The sequence below is a fragment of the Haliaeetus albicilla genome, chromosome 1 (assembly GCF_947461875.1).
Source record: "Haliaeetus albicilla chromosome 1, bHalAlb1.1, whole genome shotgun sequence".
Lineage (NCBI taxonomy): Eukaryota > Metazoa > Chordata > Aves > Accipitriformes > Accipitridae > Haliaeetus > Haliaeetus albicilla.
Genome location: NC_091483.1, coordinates 34060754 through 34078300, shown reverse-complemented (window position 1 = coordinate 34078300; position 17547 = coordinate 34060754). Strand labels below are relative to the sequence as shown.

General features: G+C 42.4%; 1 protein-coding gene and 1 long non-coding RNA gene across 3 annotated transcripts in view; both read right to left on the bottom strand.

Annotated features, from left to right (window-relative positions):
- LOC138685535 (uncharacterized) overlaps positions 1–14115 on the bottom strand; it is a 28946-nt gene extending 14831 nt beyond the window's left edge. Inside the window, exons 1-3 of one of the 2 annotated variants that reach the window (XR_011324843.1) lie at positions 10794–14115; positions 9450–9524; positions 8399–8501 (exon numbers count right to left, since the gene is read on the bottom strand). This is a non-coding gene — a long non-coding RNA (uncharacterized lncRNA). Of the gene's footprint in view, positions 1–8398; positions 8502–9449 lie in introns of both variants that reach the window. The other variant, XR_011324842.1, reaches the window with a different exon arrangement.
- A 2454-nt stretch (positions 14116–16569) lies between these two features.
- The window catches only part of SNCA (synuclein alpha), a 72668-nt gene continuing 71690 nt past the window's right edge, over positions 16570–17547 (bottom strand). The window contains exon 6 of the mRNA XM_069784641.1: positions 16570–17206. Within this exon, the coding sequence (XP_069640742.1) occupies positions 17174–17206 (33 nt within the window). The 3' untranslated portion in view covers positions 16570–17173. The remainder of the gene's footprint in view (positions 17207–17547) is intronic.

The window sequence follows — 17547 nt, the reverse complement described above, 5'->3', positions numbered from 1 at the left end:
ATTAGATTTCCGCATGGGCCATATGGGACTACTAAAGGGTGAGTGAGTCTTGCTGATCACTCCTTGGCTCTCCAATTGGCAAATCAGCTTATGGATGGGGATCAGGGAGTCTCGGTTGGTGCGATATTGCCACCGGTGCACCGTCGTGGTAGCAATTGGCACCTGTTGTTCTTCAACCTTCAGCAACCCCACAACCGAAGGGTCTTGGGAGAGACCAGGCAGGGTAGACAGCTGTTCAATCTCCTCTGTCTCCAATGCAGCTATACCAAAGGCCCAACGGTACCCTTTTGGGTCCTTGAAATACCCCATCCTGAGATAATCTATACCAAGGATGTACGGGGCCTCTGGGCCAGTTGCAATGGGGTGTTTATGCCACTCATTCCCGGTTAGACTCATTTCAGCTTCCAATACGGTTAGCTCTTGGGATCACCCTGTCACACCAGAGATACAGATGGGTTCTGCCCCTTTATAACTTGATGGCATTAGGGTACATTGTGCACCAGTGTCTACTAGAGCCTTATATTCCTGTGGGTCTGACGTGCCAGGCCATCGAATCCACACTGTCCAGTAGACTCGGTTGTCCCTCTCCTCCACCTGGCTGGAGGCAGGGCCCCTCTAATCCTGGTTAGAATATCTGTTACCCACTTTTTGCACACGTGAATCAGAAGTCCCTTCAAGAGGATCAGAAATGAGATCAGCCCATCTACTGCGCCCGGGGGACTGCTCACGGGAAACTGGAGCAGCAGTTTTCCAAGAAGAATTCTCTTTTCTGGTTGCTTTTTCTCGCAACTCCTGTACCCGTGCATCCAAGACTGAGGTAGGTTTTCCATCCCACTTCCTCATGTCCTCTCCATGGTCACGCAGGTAAAACCACAGGTTAGCCCGTCGTGTGTACTTTCTCTCTTCTCTCTCTTGGGCAGAGGAACGCTTACTCCCAATAACTGCAATGCGGGCCTGTACAGGTGAGGAGGAGGACATATCCACTTTGAATTGCTGGAACTCTCAGGACAATTCCTCTACAGCTGAGACACAGGCCCGTAGGGAGGAAGAGAGACTTTCTTTGTATTGCCGGAGTTGGACAGCCAATTCATCCACCGTTTGTCCACAGCCTTCTTTCCAGGACATTACTGCCAATGAGTTGGCATAGGTTGGTGGTGCACTTCGTAGAAACTTCCGCCACATCGGTTGTGTGCATTGGACTTCATCTGGATCTGTGGGTGACTGCGCATTTTCTGGATCATTATAAATCACCTCCAGCACGGCTAATTCCCTCAGGTACTGGATACCTCTCTCCATGGTGGTCCACTTGCCTTGGTGACATGTAACTTCATCCCTGAAGGGGTATCTTTCCTTTACACCTAACAGAAGTCGCCTCCAGAGGCTGAGGACTTGTGTTTTTCTCCCAACCGCCTTGTCGATACCCCCTTCCCTAGACAGAGATCCCAACTGCTTGGCTTCCTTACCCTCTAATTCCACACTACTAGCCCCATTATCCCAGCATCGGAGCAGCCAGGTAACAATGTGCTCACCTGGGTGGCGGCTAAAATCTTTTCGCATGTCACACAACTCACTCAGGGATACAGATCGGGTAATTATTTCAGGTTCTGCCTCTTCCTCCTGTTCTCGTGATGACCCTGGTTCATCTTCATCTCTCACTGAGCGAACTGATTTCTTTGTGTGTTTCTTTTTCTGTACAGGGGCGACTGATACTGGCACAGGTTGGTTCTCTGGTTTAGCTGCAGTATCTGTCACCAGGGTAGGGGCAGCCACGGTGCTTGTTGTCGGGGTGGGGGTAGCCACGGTGCATGTTGTCCTGTTTTCCATCTTTTCCCCCTTTTCCCCCTGAGGGTGCTGCATAATATCAAGCAGGGTTTGGTAGATACTGGCCAGGGCCCAGCACAGTGCAGCAAGTTGTATGTCTTTGGAATAGCCACAGCATTTTTCTTTCAAATATTCTACCACTTCATGAGGGTTCTGTAGTTGTTCGGGAGTGAACTTCCAAGTCACTGGAGGTGAGAAGTTCTCTAGATACCTGCCCACATCCTCCCACATACCGTGCCACCCATGAATATCCAGCTTTGGGACAGATCTCTGGGTGGTACTCTTAAAGAGCCTTTTTGTAGCCCTAGACAAGACCTGAAACATATTCAGGAGGCATAGCACTAACAGCACACTGGCTTGCGCATCCCAAGGATATTCAAAATTCTCGAAAGCTGTTGTAATTAGTCGGAAGGAGAAAAGGGAGGCAAATGGACCGGGGGAAGTATCCCCCCCTAACTTCCCCATGGGTTGGGTGTAATTACCAATAAAATCCGACAGAAGGTGCCCAAAGTATGGAAATGATATCACTGCCTCATACAGATACCAGCTTAACCTCATGACCAGTGATGTAATCATTTCACAAGTCGACATTGCCCAGTACAGCAAAATGATAATCCCAATCACTCTCCCAGAGAATGAGATACGCAACTACAGGCAATACATAGAGCATATAAGAGCTTACAAAACGCCACTACGTAAACAACTGAATCAACATTGTGACTAACATCTATTTATCTAGTATAAGAAATGCGTATGACAAATTTGTTTCAACACGCTCTGGCCAGATCTGTCGTTATCTCAACCCTTCGTGCCCCACGTTGGGCGCCAAAAAGGACTGTCGTGGTTTCAGCCCAGCCGGTAACAAAGGACCACGCGGCCGCTCGCTCACTCCTCCCGCCCCCCTCCGGTGGGATAGGGGGAAGACGGAGGAGAGAAAAGAAAAAAAACCCAAACCTGGAACCTGGAGGGTTGAGATAAAGGCAGTTTACTGGAACAACACAAAGAAATTGCAACAACAACAACGGTACTAATGAACGAGTATACAAAAAGAGTGATGCACAGTGCAACTGCTCACCACCCGGGACCCGACGCTCCGCCACTTCCCCCACCGAAAAGTAGAGACCACCCCCCGGCCTGTTCCCCATTTATATACTGAGCATGATGTCACACGGTATGGAATAGCTCCTTGGCCAGTTCAGGTCAGCTGCCCCGGCTATGCCCCCCACCTCCCAGGTTCCTGTAAAAATTAACTCTATCCCAGCTGAACCTAGGACACAGGTTTAGGGTCTTTTTTCAAAAGCTTTTGTAGGTAACAACAGACAGAAAGTTCCAAGCGAGGAAATATTTGTCTGTGCAGCCTTTAAGAAGAGCACATCTGGAGCAGAGAGGGAGAAAAAACTTGCAGACAGGCAAACCTCTAATAGATTGGTTCCATGTCAGAATCTGTCAGCAGTGTGACTCATTCAGCGCTCATTTCTACTGTAATAAATTACTGCTTTTCTAGGCTTCAATTTTCTCACTTGCTGTTTCACTACAGCACTGCACAAAATAACCCAGCGCTGAGCACTGCACTGCAGGAGTGCCACATGCAGTTAAGCATTAGCAATATAATTTTGGCAAAGGATGGAGAAGGGTGGTGCAATGTACAAGTGAAGAAATATTAAACAAATAAACAAGCAGCAGCAGGTGGATTAGAAATGAATGGCATGGCATAATTACAGTATGCTATCTTACACTGAGTCATCAGCTTGAGTCCAGCCTGGTTTTGCTAATGTTATTGCCATCAAGCAGCCACCTGTTTTTCTCTGTCTAAATATGGTAGTGACCATAGTCCTTCTGAGATGGAAGGTCCAGATTTTCAAGCACACAGAGCAGGCCTACCAACAACTAAGGACAGAAGAAGCTATCCCTCTGTCTCTGCTCTCCCCTCCTTCACATTACACCTCTATTTTGCATTTCTGTTCTGCTTGCTCAGCTTCACTACCATCCCCTCTGCATGTGTCCTTTGTCCCAGCCTTCAGGCAGTCAGTGCAAAATCTAAAAGTCATTTCCTAGAAGCCACAGCTGGATGCTGCGAAGTATCAGTGAATGCTGGCATTTCCTCAAACACCTGAGATTGCCTTTTGCTCCAGGGTGGGTAAGAAGAGAAAGTGGGAGTGTGTGAATGGGGATGAAAAAAGAAAGGAGGCTTCTCATGTGAAAAGGACAGACTGGAAGAATTGCCTTGCTGGGCATTTCTACACTATTTTTTCCTGAGATTGGAGGAGGAAGAACTGGCTTCCCCCCCCCCCGCCTTTCCTTGGGGACTTGCCAATGGTTTTTCTCCTTGCTGAAAGAAGAAATTAAGAACTCAGATTCAAAACCAAAATCAGCCCCACACCCTGTGTCTCGTTTAAAATGAGCGTTGAGGTAGTCCAATGTGAGTGTGACGTGGAAGAGGCTCGCTGAAAGTCAAAAGCTGATGCAAGAAATATGAATTCACTAATATGAAATGAGCTATATTTGGTACAGAGTTAAATGAGTGTTTTTAATGCTGCTTAAACACTGTTTTCTTTCATTGTAGCAGATGTTGTTTTCCATCTGAGTTACAGACTACAAGCGCAAAAGGATCCTGACTTCTAAACAATAATAATTTAAAAATCAAGAGGAGTCTCTGTTGTGTGACTACCCATAAGTACTGGGCAGGCTGCAAAGACAAGAACGTCCTCCCAAATAAAAGGGCAAACCAAGAAAATCTTACTAGTCATCTCCATCACACTGGCTTGTGTCCAGACATCTCTAGAGCTAGAAATTTATGAGGTCAGATTTTTAAAAGTATCCACAAAAAGCTGCTATTTAAATACACAGGTGAAGTGTTTTAGGTGGTAGCACAGGAACTCTGACTTCCTGGAAACTTACTCGGACAAAAGGTTGCACCTGTTTGTAGCGCCGATATTTGTATTTCTGTGTGTTCAGCAGCAAATGACCTAAAGCCTTGACCTGGAAACTCCCCAGGCTTCATGAGGCTTGTCGGCTGTGCAGGATGCTTCAGGCTGCATACACACACATGGCAAAGAAAGGAGAAAATGGGGAGCAGGAGAAGCAGAGCTGAGGCAGGGATGAGCAGGCACTGCGATTCAGACGTGCTGCCTTGCCTGCACTGAGAGCCTGACTTGGAATTAATTTTATACCTTTTTGTCACTAGATTAACTGAAATAGAAACAGTACGCTATCATTTGGTGAATCATTTGTTCAAAAAATCTGAAATCTAAACAGATTGCCTGCTCCTCAGCTGCTTGTCTGATGGCCTGAATGGCAAATAGTGTTTAAGAAAAGAAAAAACAGGCATATTGATGCTACAAATCAGCTGAGAGGTGGTTTTCTTTAAGTCCTTTTTAAGAACCTGGTCAAAACCAGTATGTAAATGATGACATACAAATAACATTCCTGGTAGGGTTTTTAAAGTATATTCAGACATGGCCCTGAAAGGTGGTGACAGTTTTCAAGATACCCCGCAACAAGGTTAGTCTCAGAATTTGAGGGTGTCATTCATCTAAAATAATAGCAATGGTAAATCTACAGACCAGAATTTGCTGGGGGGGGAGGATAGGCCTAGGATATTTCTATCCAGATAGTAACACAGACAGTTTTAAGACAGTTTCTTACTGCAAGGTAGAAATACTGGAAAGATCTTACTAGAGTATGTGGTGCTAGAAGTCATATGAAAAATCTTACAAAATTCCATCCAAATTTAAATCCTTCACGGGATAGAGTGAATTTTGGCAAAATCTCATTTAGCTGAAAAAAACCTAAGTTGCAAAATGGTTTCGGAAATACAAGTGTGGATTTTCTTTCTGTTTTGAAACCTTCCAGCTTTATAAACTTAAACTGTATTGTAAAATGCAGTATTTCCCCAGCTCTTTCATTTTCAAGGGTTGACCTGTTGTTTATCTGGGACCAGTAGAGCCACACTAATTTTCAGTACTTCACTCACAGAGAGCTAATAGTGATAGCCTGGTATTAGCGCAGAGTTTTCTGCCCTATTCTCAAGCCACTACAGAGACAAACTTCTAATTAACTATCAAAAGCAACAGGCAAGTCTTTAAAGCCAGTCTGATTATCGGGGTAGTTTATAATTAAACACAGATGATAGTTAGTGCTCATACCCCGGGTGTAGAAAGGCTTGTGCTAACAGGGGATGAGATTACTGGTCCTCACATGAGGCCCCCCACGCCAACGGGGACCCTCCGCCTTGCATCTCTGCTTGGTATCTGTGGCACGGGGGTGAGACTATGTTTTCCAACAGCACCACTTCAGCAGAGAAGCAGAGATACCCGACAGAGCACTCTTGTTCCTGTGTTCAAGAAGTAAGGTGTGACTGCACAGCCTAGGAGGGGAAACACTTGGCCCTGACCTTGCGGTGACATCCTAACAAAGCGAGGAGCATGCTGAGTGCTGGCTTATGCTGCTACTTGATGCTCAGTCACCAACGGTACTCTACAGTTTACCCACTCTTTCATTAGAAAACGCAAGAACATTGCATCGGAGGGTCAGTACTTGATCCCCAGTAGGTCAGTCTACAATCTAGGTTTTTTCCCAATTGATGCTCAGAAACAATCATCTCCCTCACCCCCAAGCGTATGTAATTTGTGGCAAATGGGGGACTCATGGCATTTAAAACAAAAGTATTTCACAGCCCTTCCTTGCAACGTTGTTGTTTATTTGCATGGCATTGTGGATATGCCAGATGTTCTAAAAAGTCACCAAAACCTCATTTCCCTTTCAGCTTTGTAAATAGCAGCTAATCCATTTACATTCTTTGTCAGGTTTGTTTCTTCAACCTTATTATTTTAAAGCTCCTGGCCCAACTGTGTCTAGGGCCTGAGGATGCTCTCCTAACACAGACAATGAATAATAACTGAAGCACCTGGGATTTCATGGATATGTAACTACTGTGAAAGTGAGATCTGAAACAGGCTGCAGACCTGTCCAGAGAATTTAGAATCTCATCAGAAAACACAGAAATGACACCAGCGAGCTGGCCAATGACAGTCACAAATACTGATTTTTCTTACGAACAATACCATTAAAATGGCAGTGGAAGTACACCGCTGTGTGAACCTGGGTGAATGCCAACAAGAAAGTGATAGGTCCCTCTGCGCTTCAGCAAGCTTTTCTCAAGTGATAGGTAAAGTCTTGCACGCCCACAAAAATCGTAGCAAGTTACTTTTGGAGATGGAAAATCTGATATGCATCAGCAAAGACAGAAGCAGAAATCTGAAGCCCGGATGCTCTCAGTGGCAGGAGGAGGAAATGACTTCTTTTAGGATTTTTTAATAGCAATGTACTATGCAAAGTAGGATTCAAAAGCAACAGCAAAGTGACACCAGTCTCCTTTCTGGAGAAGGAAATCAGATTGATAACCATGAAAATAAATTACTTGGATTGCAATGAGCAGATTAATTAAATCTGGACTCTGAAATCTGCCTGACTTTTAATTGTCCCTATAGTTAAAAATGGATTTTGCTTCTCCAATGCCTGTTCTCACCTGGACCACTTATTCTAAGGTTCCCTCTATAGCTCTGCAAACCCAAACTCACTACACTGTGACATGTAGCTAGAATCACTGATACAGAAAGATAATTATGGAGAAGCCACCACAATGCTGGTTTCCATTCTCTAGCTCTGTTGCTCTATTTCCCTTCAGATGGCCAAGCTACCTACTTATCATCTAGTAATATACCCACAAAAATGAACATGTTAATAACCATTTAGTTTGGAAATAACATAAATGGAAGAGAAAAACAAAAGGAGATTTTTTTTTTACATCAGCACATGTCCAATTGTCCTGACCCTGCACTTTTTGTACGTCATGTCTCTAAAGAGATTCCACTGGGAATTAGGGATGTGCAAGGTTATGACCTGACAGTCAACACATCTTTGGCTTTGTAACTGAACGCTATAAGATCAGCAGAAAGACAAGGACAAAAGTTAAAAGAGACTATTCTTTGGCAAGAGTGTTTTGGGAACAGTGTCAGAACTATTCTTGTTTGTGAGTGAAATTCTTTCCAGATCCCAGAGGTAAAGAAATGACTAGGAAGGATGCACTCCAACTCTTAACACTTGGGGACAACAGTACCAGAGCTCAAACTGTAGTTAAGTTCTAGTCTTGCTGCCCCAATGAACAAGCCTAGAGCTGATCAGAGCAAGTCACAGCTCTTCTCCAGCCCAGGCACCATTGCAGTAGGGATCTGGGTCTTGGGGTCAGCATGTGGCTGGGGCATGACCCCAGGCCAGGGAAGATGGACACACATTAATCTTCAGATACTTCAGCTGCAAACTGATGTTGTGCAAATTAATGATATCCAGGTGAACCATTCATAAGACAACTAGAGATTTTTTTTGCATTTTACATCTAACTGAACCCATTCTTTGCGTTCAGCTTAAATTAAAAAGTTGGAGGAAAAGACCTGCTGTTGGTCTTTTCCACCAGTAGAATGATAAATGGGATATTAAAAAACCTCTTTTAGTAATGTTTCCTTTTTTTAAAAGTCAGCCTTCTATAAACAGTATGGCTTGGATACTTCAGCAGTAATACCTGCATGACACAGGAGAGCCTGCAATCTCTTTCTTTTACGCTTTCCAGCTCAGTTGTCTTGATCTTGTGCTGTGTTTCGTAAAGTCAAGATAGCCATTCAGCCCTGGTAAGAGACATAAAAACGTGTGACAGGAGAAGGCAGAGGAAAAGAAACGCCAGACTGTGGCAACCATCTACAAATTAATTTCCAGTTCTTTATCTTCTTCTGTCATATTACGTCCACATTAGTCAAGGGCATCAGATTAGCTTCAGAATTAGCTGTAATAACACCTCTGAGATCGGTGAGCACTTTACAAGTACAGCTATTTCTGTTTTACAGTTGGGGTCATAAATTCAGCTGGGATGACTTTCCTACCACAACACCATAAGCAATTAGCAGAATTTGAATTAAAGCCTGCCTCTGTAGCTTATATTACCAAGGGATGCCCTTGCTGTGCTACAGTGTTGTACGATCTGCACTTGCCCATGGATTTAATTGTCTAATGGCAACCCTTCATGCCCATCACAGACACAAGACCAGAAGGCACAGCCCTACATTGAGTGCACTGCTTCTGCAGGTACTGAAGAAACAGCAAAGCAATACTTCCCACTTAACCTCCAGAAAGCATCTGCTTTTTGCAAAAGTGCAGCCACACACTCTTCTTCCTTTCCTTCCCAGTTTCTGTGATGAGATAAATCTCACTTTTAAGTCAGCATCTTCTCTGAAAATTACATCCCTGTCAGCCAGGTGGAGGTAGAGCTGGTTCAGACACTCAGCAGTGGGAGCTGGGCAGGCACAAGTACATCATTTTAAACAATGCCAAAATTATTTGCTTGAGTAAATTCAAACTTTATTTTCCATGGCAGCACCTGTGTTTTGTGTAATGAGAAGGCTAGCAGGAACCCAGGCAACAGTTTACGAAGAGTTGAAGTAGCCCGCAGGGGCTGAGAACTGAACTCTGCTCCAACACCACCTGTACCGTTCTCCTGTGGATTTCAAAAGGGTCTCCAGAGGCAACATACTTGACTTCTGAACCTCCAGTTTACAGTATTATCCTCACACTTCACTTACATTTCAGTAATATTTGGGGTCCGTTGTACTAGGGAGTGAACAGTCACGGAATAGGCAATGCTTTTCTCCAGCAACCTTGTAACATGCAAGACAAGACAAAGTGATTAAATAGAGAAAACAGATGGGCAATTTATCAGCATGTTAAATGCTGTTTTTCCCCAAAGTGCACTCCTCTCACCACCAATTTTCTTCCTTCAGATCTACCCACCCTCCTGAGGGAGTGTGTGCTTTTGCTTTCATTTCCTCTAGACTGACTTGCATTAGCCAGCTAACATCCTCCTAGAGCTGCCTTGCCATCAAGCAGCTCTGGGTCAGAGCTGCTCTGCTAACACTCATCTATTTGGCTGTATATTCAAGCTCAGGATAATTCCTTTTATTTAAGCAGCATAGCTTACGTCTTCATGTGAGAGAGAGAGACTACCCTGCTTTAACATGATGGTTTACATGAAGAGCTTGTTCACGGTCACATCAGAGCCCACGTCCCACTGGCAGTCAGGGGTTCCAAAAAACCACGCTGTTCCTAGGAGCAGAAGGCCAATCCCACATAATAAAGGTTTGCCAAGAAATCCATTGTGTAACTAGGCAATGCCAGGGTTTCTGGGTAGGATGCTTTTATTATCACACTCAGTCAAGTGGAACTGGCACCATGACAAGCGCTTCAGCCCCTGAAAGAGCACTAAACACAACACCGGTGAGAATAAATGCAATTCTCCACTGATGTAGCTGTATCATCAAGAACACCTAGTCCAGTATAGCAGCAACAGTGCATCTTTATTAATACAGCATATTTCACTGTAAGGGACCAAACAATGTCGGTAACATTGCTAAGATAAGCCACATCTGGATTTCTAGAGTTATGTGGTTACACCTGCAAAACTTTGCTAATACAGATTTGGCCTGTTATGTTAGTTGTGAGGCTAGAATTTGGAAGCTTTCAAGTATGTTACCTAATACTTATATTAAATGCCTTAAAAATGCATTCCTTGAATTTGGGATAATCCCTCCCCACAGCAAAGACCATTATTAAAATTGTAGTACTTTATAGTGCTTAACAGTGATGCCCATACATACTTACCCATATGGGTGCACACACACACAGTACCCATTAAAAAATACATATATATGTATACTTCTATGTGTCCAACGTGATCCAGGATGGTATCATCATAAGGATGTGTAAAATCATGTTTCAAACATATTGTAAAATGTATATGAAATCTGAAAAAAAATCTCCTTTCTTCAAGCATTTTCCAAATAGCAGGTCTCTATCAGGTACAGTCAACAGCAAACCTAGATTATAAACATGCAGGCATTGAAGAACTCCTAATGGCAGGAAACACTCACCTGTCCATGAAATGCGGTAATACAGGAGATCTGTCCCTTTAGTGCGCAGCAACTGCCTTTCACACAGACTATTACAGACTGGAATTATCATCATATTTGAATTGGTTGAGCTTTCAAAAAACTGAGAATGAAAAAGAAAATTGAAGGCTTTGAATTCACTTCCATTTATTTCACACCTAAGAACATCCAATTATTCAATCACTCTCTTGCTGCAAATCTGCACCAGGAGGGAACTTGATTTTGGAGTGATAGAGCTGAATAAATAGGAGGAGTTTTGTTTCAAGGGTTTCGTGGAAGCTGCCATCACCTTTCTTCACCGATGAAAGTTGCCACTTAGTGGACCGAGACAACAGATTTCATTTCTTTTTGGCCTTATTAATTAGCATTTGTAGATTATTGTCCTTTACATTTTCACTATTAACACGTTTGTCCACTTTTACTCAACAACACTGCCTTGTCTTCTTGCTAAGGCTGCTCCTTGTAAGATTTTTCTGGTTTGGGGAAGTGGGCAATATAACCAATTCAGCAGGATGCTATCTTACCAAATGCTAACATTAGATGACCATCTTTGTTATTTTTGCAAGGCTTCATGGAATTTTACAACTGAAATTCACATGAATAAAACTCCTGATCAAACAACAGAGGATAACAGTCCTATGGGCATTGCACAATTCCCTTTTCTATGCAGGAGACTGATAAAATCAGCTTTCATAGTTTATGTTGATTAATCTAGAACACTCAATTAATTGCTTTTATTTTCTTGGTACAGAGGACTTCAGGTGGCAGAAAAATAGAAAAGGGAATTCAACATAAAAAGCCAGGTCTCCTCAAACAGCATGGGAATTCTACCTCACGGAGAGCAAAGCAGCCCTGTTCTGAATTTACCCGGCTCGTTGAGGTGCCTGTCCCTGGAAAAATTGTAAAACCACAGGCTATTTTCAACCATTAGCCTCTGACACCAAAAGCACTGCCCAGGGGAGGGAGGCAGAATGAATGCCAGCCAATTCTCAGCAAGGCTCTCCTGCCTATTTTGCTTGTCCAACCTCCTCCTTTACCTTCCTTCAACAGCCACCATGCCTCTCTGCCTCACTGCTTTTGGGCAGTGCCTCTACCTTGCCATGTCTTTGGATACAGTAGTGATGGGAATATCCCAAGGAGGACATGAGCTGTGGTCTTTCCTCTTTTTAAAGGGAGGGTCAAAGACTGAACCCCAGCTCTCCAGGCATGCACTTGCAGCCTCATCACAATGTACCAGACGCAATGGCTGGAATAAGATTTTGCAATAAGTGGACACTCGGCAATGGGGACAGGATAAGATCTAACCCTCTGAAAATTTAGCAGGTGAGTGGAAAGAAACAAACAAATGGGAGAGTGGTAAGTAGAGAGAAAAAGAAAAGAAGTCGAGGTATCCCAGCAACTGGCTTTTCGTAGTAACATTCTCCTTGTTAAATCTCAAGTTAATCATCAGAAATGCATGGGTGCCCTGGCCTCTTGTAGAGAGATCTATGCTGCAGCTGAAATAAGCACACTTGTAAATCTCGGGCGTTCACCTTTTCCACAGAAATATGCCCTACAGATGTATCAGATGCTGACAGACTCTGACCTATTCAGAGATACAAATATTGACGGAAAATGCTGAAAACCCACTTTTATGCCTCCACTGGAGGAAGCATTTTCAAAGCATTTCTTCCAACATGGAAGGAATCTCATCTGACCTAGTTTCCTACCCTGTTTGTTACCGCCTGGCTGTCTCATCTGAGGTTCCACCTGCTGTTTCTCCATCTGCCAGCCTTTTTTAGATCAGAGGAACCTTCTGAGTTACACATTAAATGTCAGGCAGGCTTGAGAAAAGTTGTTTATGTCTGCATTTAAACAGATGATATTTTCCATTAAAAATGCAGCATGGAGACACTAAAGGCTAAGATCTCATTTGCTTTTGGTTACTGTAACTCAAGAGCAAGTCTGCTTACATGAAAACTGATGCTGTTAGTTCAGACCTGTGTATATGCAAGCAGAATGATGATACCCTGTGAAGACCATTATTTGTGTCTTTCCCAGTAATACTGAAAGCCTCAAGCTGGGGGCCAAAAAGTATCAGATAATTTAGTCAAAGTCATTGGAAGCCTTGTGTGGACTGAAATCAAAACCCAAACCAGTATCAGGGAACCATCTATCTTCTCCCACTTACTTCCTAAGCTATTCCAGAGCAGAACACAAAGATTTAGTTTGCATTAATATATCATTAAATATCAATTACCTGAAGGAGTAATTACCTCTAAGGTTGTAATACCTAAGGGCAACTACCCCATTCAAACCCAACATTTGAGGCACGCTGTACCATGCAGTATTTGCAGTATAGTATTTTGCCAGAGTATAAGACCACAGCACTGCTGAAAAAGCCTGTTGAGGACTTTGCTGTGGGATTTTATGGTAATCTTTGTTTTTCTGCTACTTCTGCTACTCTTACATATTCTGCAGAGGAACTTTGATCATCTCATCTCTGCCATCTCTGAGTTCTACCACAGACTTAAGAGTGGCACCAGCAATCATCCACACCCACATAAGTCAACAAAAAGACTCCCTTTATTTTCAGCGAGTTAGGGATCAGAGCCCTGGAGCATCACCTCCACTGCACACCATCTATCTGACAAAAAACCTACTGTATAGCCAGTGCCTTAGGAAATTCTAGAAGCAAGGGTTTCAGCAGTTATTTTCTAGTAAAAAGCACACAGAAAACAACTGGAAACTCATCACGTCAGTACAGGCTGCCACATGTAATTTGTATGAGAAGATCAAATGTACACTGGAGCTATGGGTGTCCTAAAACACCCATGTGAAGCCAGTAGGAAACTTTGGATCAAATCTTAGAAGCATTTAAGTAGTTCTACTTGGTATATTAAGATTTTATGAATACGTGTAGGCAGCTATTCCATACCTGTCTTCTGTTGTGCTCCTGCAATAATTTCAGCCTTAAAATGGATGGCCCTGAATCTTCAAGTCTCCCAGCTCTTGGAGGCAGAGGTCTCTACTCCGAGTTTGCCGCAGCTGATTGACCTGCTGTCCGTGCTAGATGCTTCCATATGAGAATCACTGAGCCTGGACTGCCCACGCTACGAATACTGGGGTGAGTAAAATCTGTGCTTCCTGAAGAGATGCAGGCACATTACTTTTCCTCAAGTTCAGGACACTGTAATTTACCTTAACTTGCCTACAGCTGTCTCGACAGAATGAAGGAATGTCTCGGTGGTGGGAGGAGGGCATTTCTTGCCTTAACCCTCAGACAAATACAATGACTTGGAAGTCATTATACAAAAGGCAGGTAACCCAAGTATTAACACTATGATTTACAGTAACAAAAACATTATTGCAATGTGTCTAATTAGAAACCATTATAAGACCAATCAAAGCTGTCAAAACAGAACAAAAAAGCAGCATGTGTTTTTTCCCTGGAGGACTGGGATATGGTGAGACTCATTACTAACTAGTAATTTGAGGACAGAAGATTGCTTTCAGTTTGAGTTGAAATCTAGGCCCTTAAGGAAAAGAGGACTCTGAGGTATATTCCTCTCTGGCAGGCATTGCTTAAGCAAATGTTATCATGACAGTAGAAGAATTTTTTAATACCCAGGGCAGACACTTAAAAAAATCTGAATGCAGCAGTATCTGTTTAGTTCAGCTTTAGTATCCAATACAATTCTGACATTTGCAATCCGCGTGTCAGTATTCATCTCACTGCAGGAAATAAGACAAAATGGCATTCAGTTTACATGGAAAGAATGGTCAGACAGCCCTTAAGGAATCTAATTAAAATGCAGCTTGTTACCAGAGCACTGCATCACACTGTGCTGCCATAGTAACCAGGGGTCCCATGGACTTCCGGGGCCATCTGAGGGCATGTTTGCAAGAGGCACAAGAACTAAACTGATCTCTTATGGTACATTTTAAATGACCTGAAAACTCTGAATGATTTGCTGATGTTAACCTACAGAAGGAAATAATTAACTCCTACATGCTCAGACAATGGGCAAATCTCAGGAGTCAATTTATTCTTATTACTGTTTTTTACGACATACTGCTCCCCACAGCTTATTTAAGAAGTACACGACTTATTTGCAACATGTGAGCAACCAAACAGTTTAATTTGATTCCCTAATAGAGAAACAATAGAGCAATCTCTTCCTGTGGGCTGCGGAAGAGAAGACAGAGAAGATGAACAACAGAAATAAGTATTCTACTTAGGCTGCTATTTCCAGTGCTATTTCCTGAAGCATCAGGCATCTGATTGCTCTCAGTTGTTGCTTTTGGTGGATGAGTCCCTACTAGCAAGCTGGGCGGGGGTATAAAAAAAATAGAAATCACACTAGAGCACTGAGCTTTTCTTCCTGAATCCTTCTACTGCAACAGAAAGATCCTTAAACAACATTAATAATTATAAAAGCAGTATCTTACATTGTGCCCTGTCCTGATATTAATTTCCCATGGACACAATCAATAGATTTGCCACTGAGGCATTAAGATGAATTTTAACAGTAGTGATGTCCAGGTCAAGAGATTCTTTCGACACACCACCTGTGAAGAAGACTGCAAATCGTTAGTGGGTTGTTACAGATTATCATGAAAGATTTCTGCAAAAGAGCATAGGACTTTAGGCTCCATTAAGCAATTTAACTATTGATGAAAATATCCACAAGTTGTTTGAAATGATCAACGGGATTTTTAATTGCTTTGAAAAAAGAGCTTGATAGCAATTCTTCTGAAATAAATGAAATTCCTTAGAAATATGAGGTTGGGACTGGGGGATGACACGGGAAACTGAAGCACCGGTTTTCTAAGCATCGTGAAACCAGTACGTTCATGTGATTTTTGGCTCACAGTACTACACCATCAGCTCCCACTGTATACAGCTAGGATGGTTACATACCTGGAAAGATCTATTCCACATTGGGCATGCTAATACCAGGAAGGTTGCAGAAAGCCAGAAAGGAGCTCAGTTCAAGAATAAGTTGAAGAGTTCAGCCTCCAGGGTTTTGGGTCTCTTTTTGTACATACCAGTGACATGCATTATGTGGTTGTGCCTAAGTTTCCCCATTTACAAAAACAGACAATGATATTTCCTTGTTTTAAGATCCATGCCCCAGAACACTGGAAAGACTAGCTGTAAGGGAAGATCAAAATCCTACTCAGGATTAGAGAACCGTAAACAAAAAACCACTGTATCATTCAGGTTACAATATTTGATCCAAAATAACACACAATAAAACATGAGAGAAGTAAAAACATCTCACATTTAAATCTTTTTACTATATGGAAAAGTTTCCAGGCAACACAGTAACTAAAATTACTGTGTCTAAAAACAGACAGTAGACTGAACTTTTGCTAAATGGGACTTTATGCAAGACAAATTGATTGCAATTAATGCATCACTCCTCTGTATAGCCCAGCACTTTAACAACCTTGAAACAGTAATTCTTCAAAGGGCCTCATGATTTCCTAATAATCTGCTGCAGCCCAATATTAATGGCTTCATTCACTCTCAGGTTCTCCTTACAACAGAAAGTTTATTAGCACTACAAATGAATCTATTTTGTCAACAATTTACTCCAGCTGAGGTACCAGACCTGATACTCTCCTTCTTCACTGTTTTTTATATAGACTGGGCTTCTCTTTGCTGGGTTTGTGCCTCCAGTTCCTTCACAGGAAGCAACACACCCTAAATGCTTTAACAAGGGCTTTTGGAGAGGAAAGAAGGTGTTATAAATCATCACTAACTTAGAAGTTCATTTTTAATGGGTTACATTTTATTTGCTTCAGTTGAACACCATTATTTACAGACACAAGTTAATAAAACACATCACAAAACAATAAAATTTCAACAGCTAATATTTATAGGTGCATAGTTCATGCTCAGTTACTTTTTTAATATGTATAATACATACACATATATATATATAAAGCTCTCACAATAAGTCATCTCTGCACAGAAAGAATAGTCATAGGAAACAAATAAAAATTGTATCATAAACAATATCAAATTACTGACAGCCTATCAACAAAACATGTACAGAGTTAGAAATAAGCAGTAGACACTTAGGTGTTTTTATTTAATATTTTCTTTTTCAACTTTTAAACTTGAAGCCACAATATCCACAGCACAACAATGACCCTGCCAACCAGCTTTCATTTCAGCAGGAGGGAAATGCTGAAACAAGGTGGATGCAGTCACAGATACTCCAATCATTGCTGATGGAAGACTTCAAAATACACTGTAAAAACTGTAAAAAAATTTTACGACTGGGCACATTGGAACTCAGCACTTGTACAGGATGGGACGTCTTTAGTAGTTAGTAGATTTCAGGAGATATAAAGGAAGGAAAGGACTCTCATGCTTCAGGTTCATAGTCTTGATACTCTTCCTAATGAGGAGAGCAGAAATCAGCGCTACTAGTATTTTAGATAAATACATCCTACTTTCACTGCTTGTTCTAGTCCTAGTGGATTCAATGCCAAAATATTATGGCTTTCCATGTGATCGGGATCTTGCAAGCCATTTATTATTATTTTGTTACATCTTCCGGATACTGTACCTGACAAGCTGTGGTATTTACAGAAGAATTAGGCTTTTACAGTGGTTAACACGTCATTCAGTTGATGTTGCCAGGAACTCACGAAGCCACCCATGGCAATTCACTTGGAGAGCAAGGAGGACTGCCTCTGGGCTGAACAGCACACCAGGTGCTGCAGATACTCATACCAG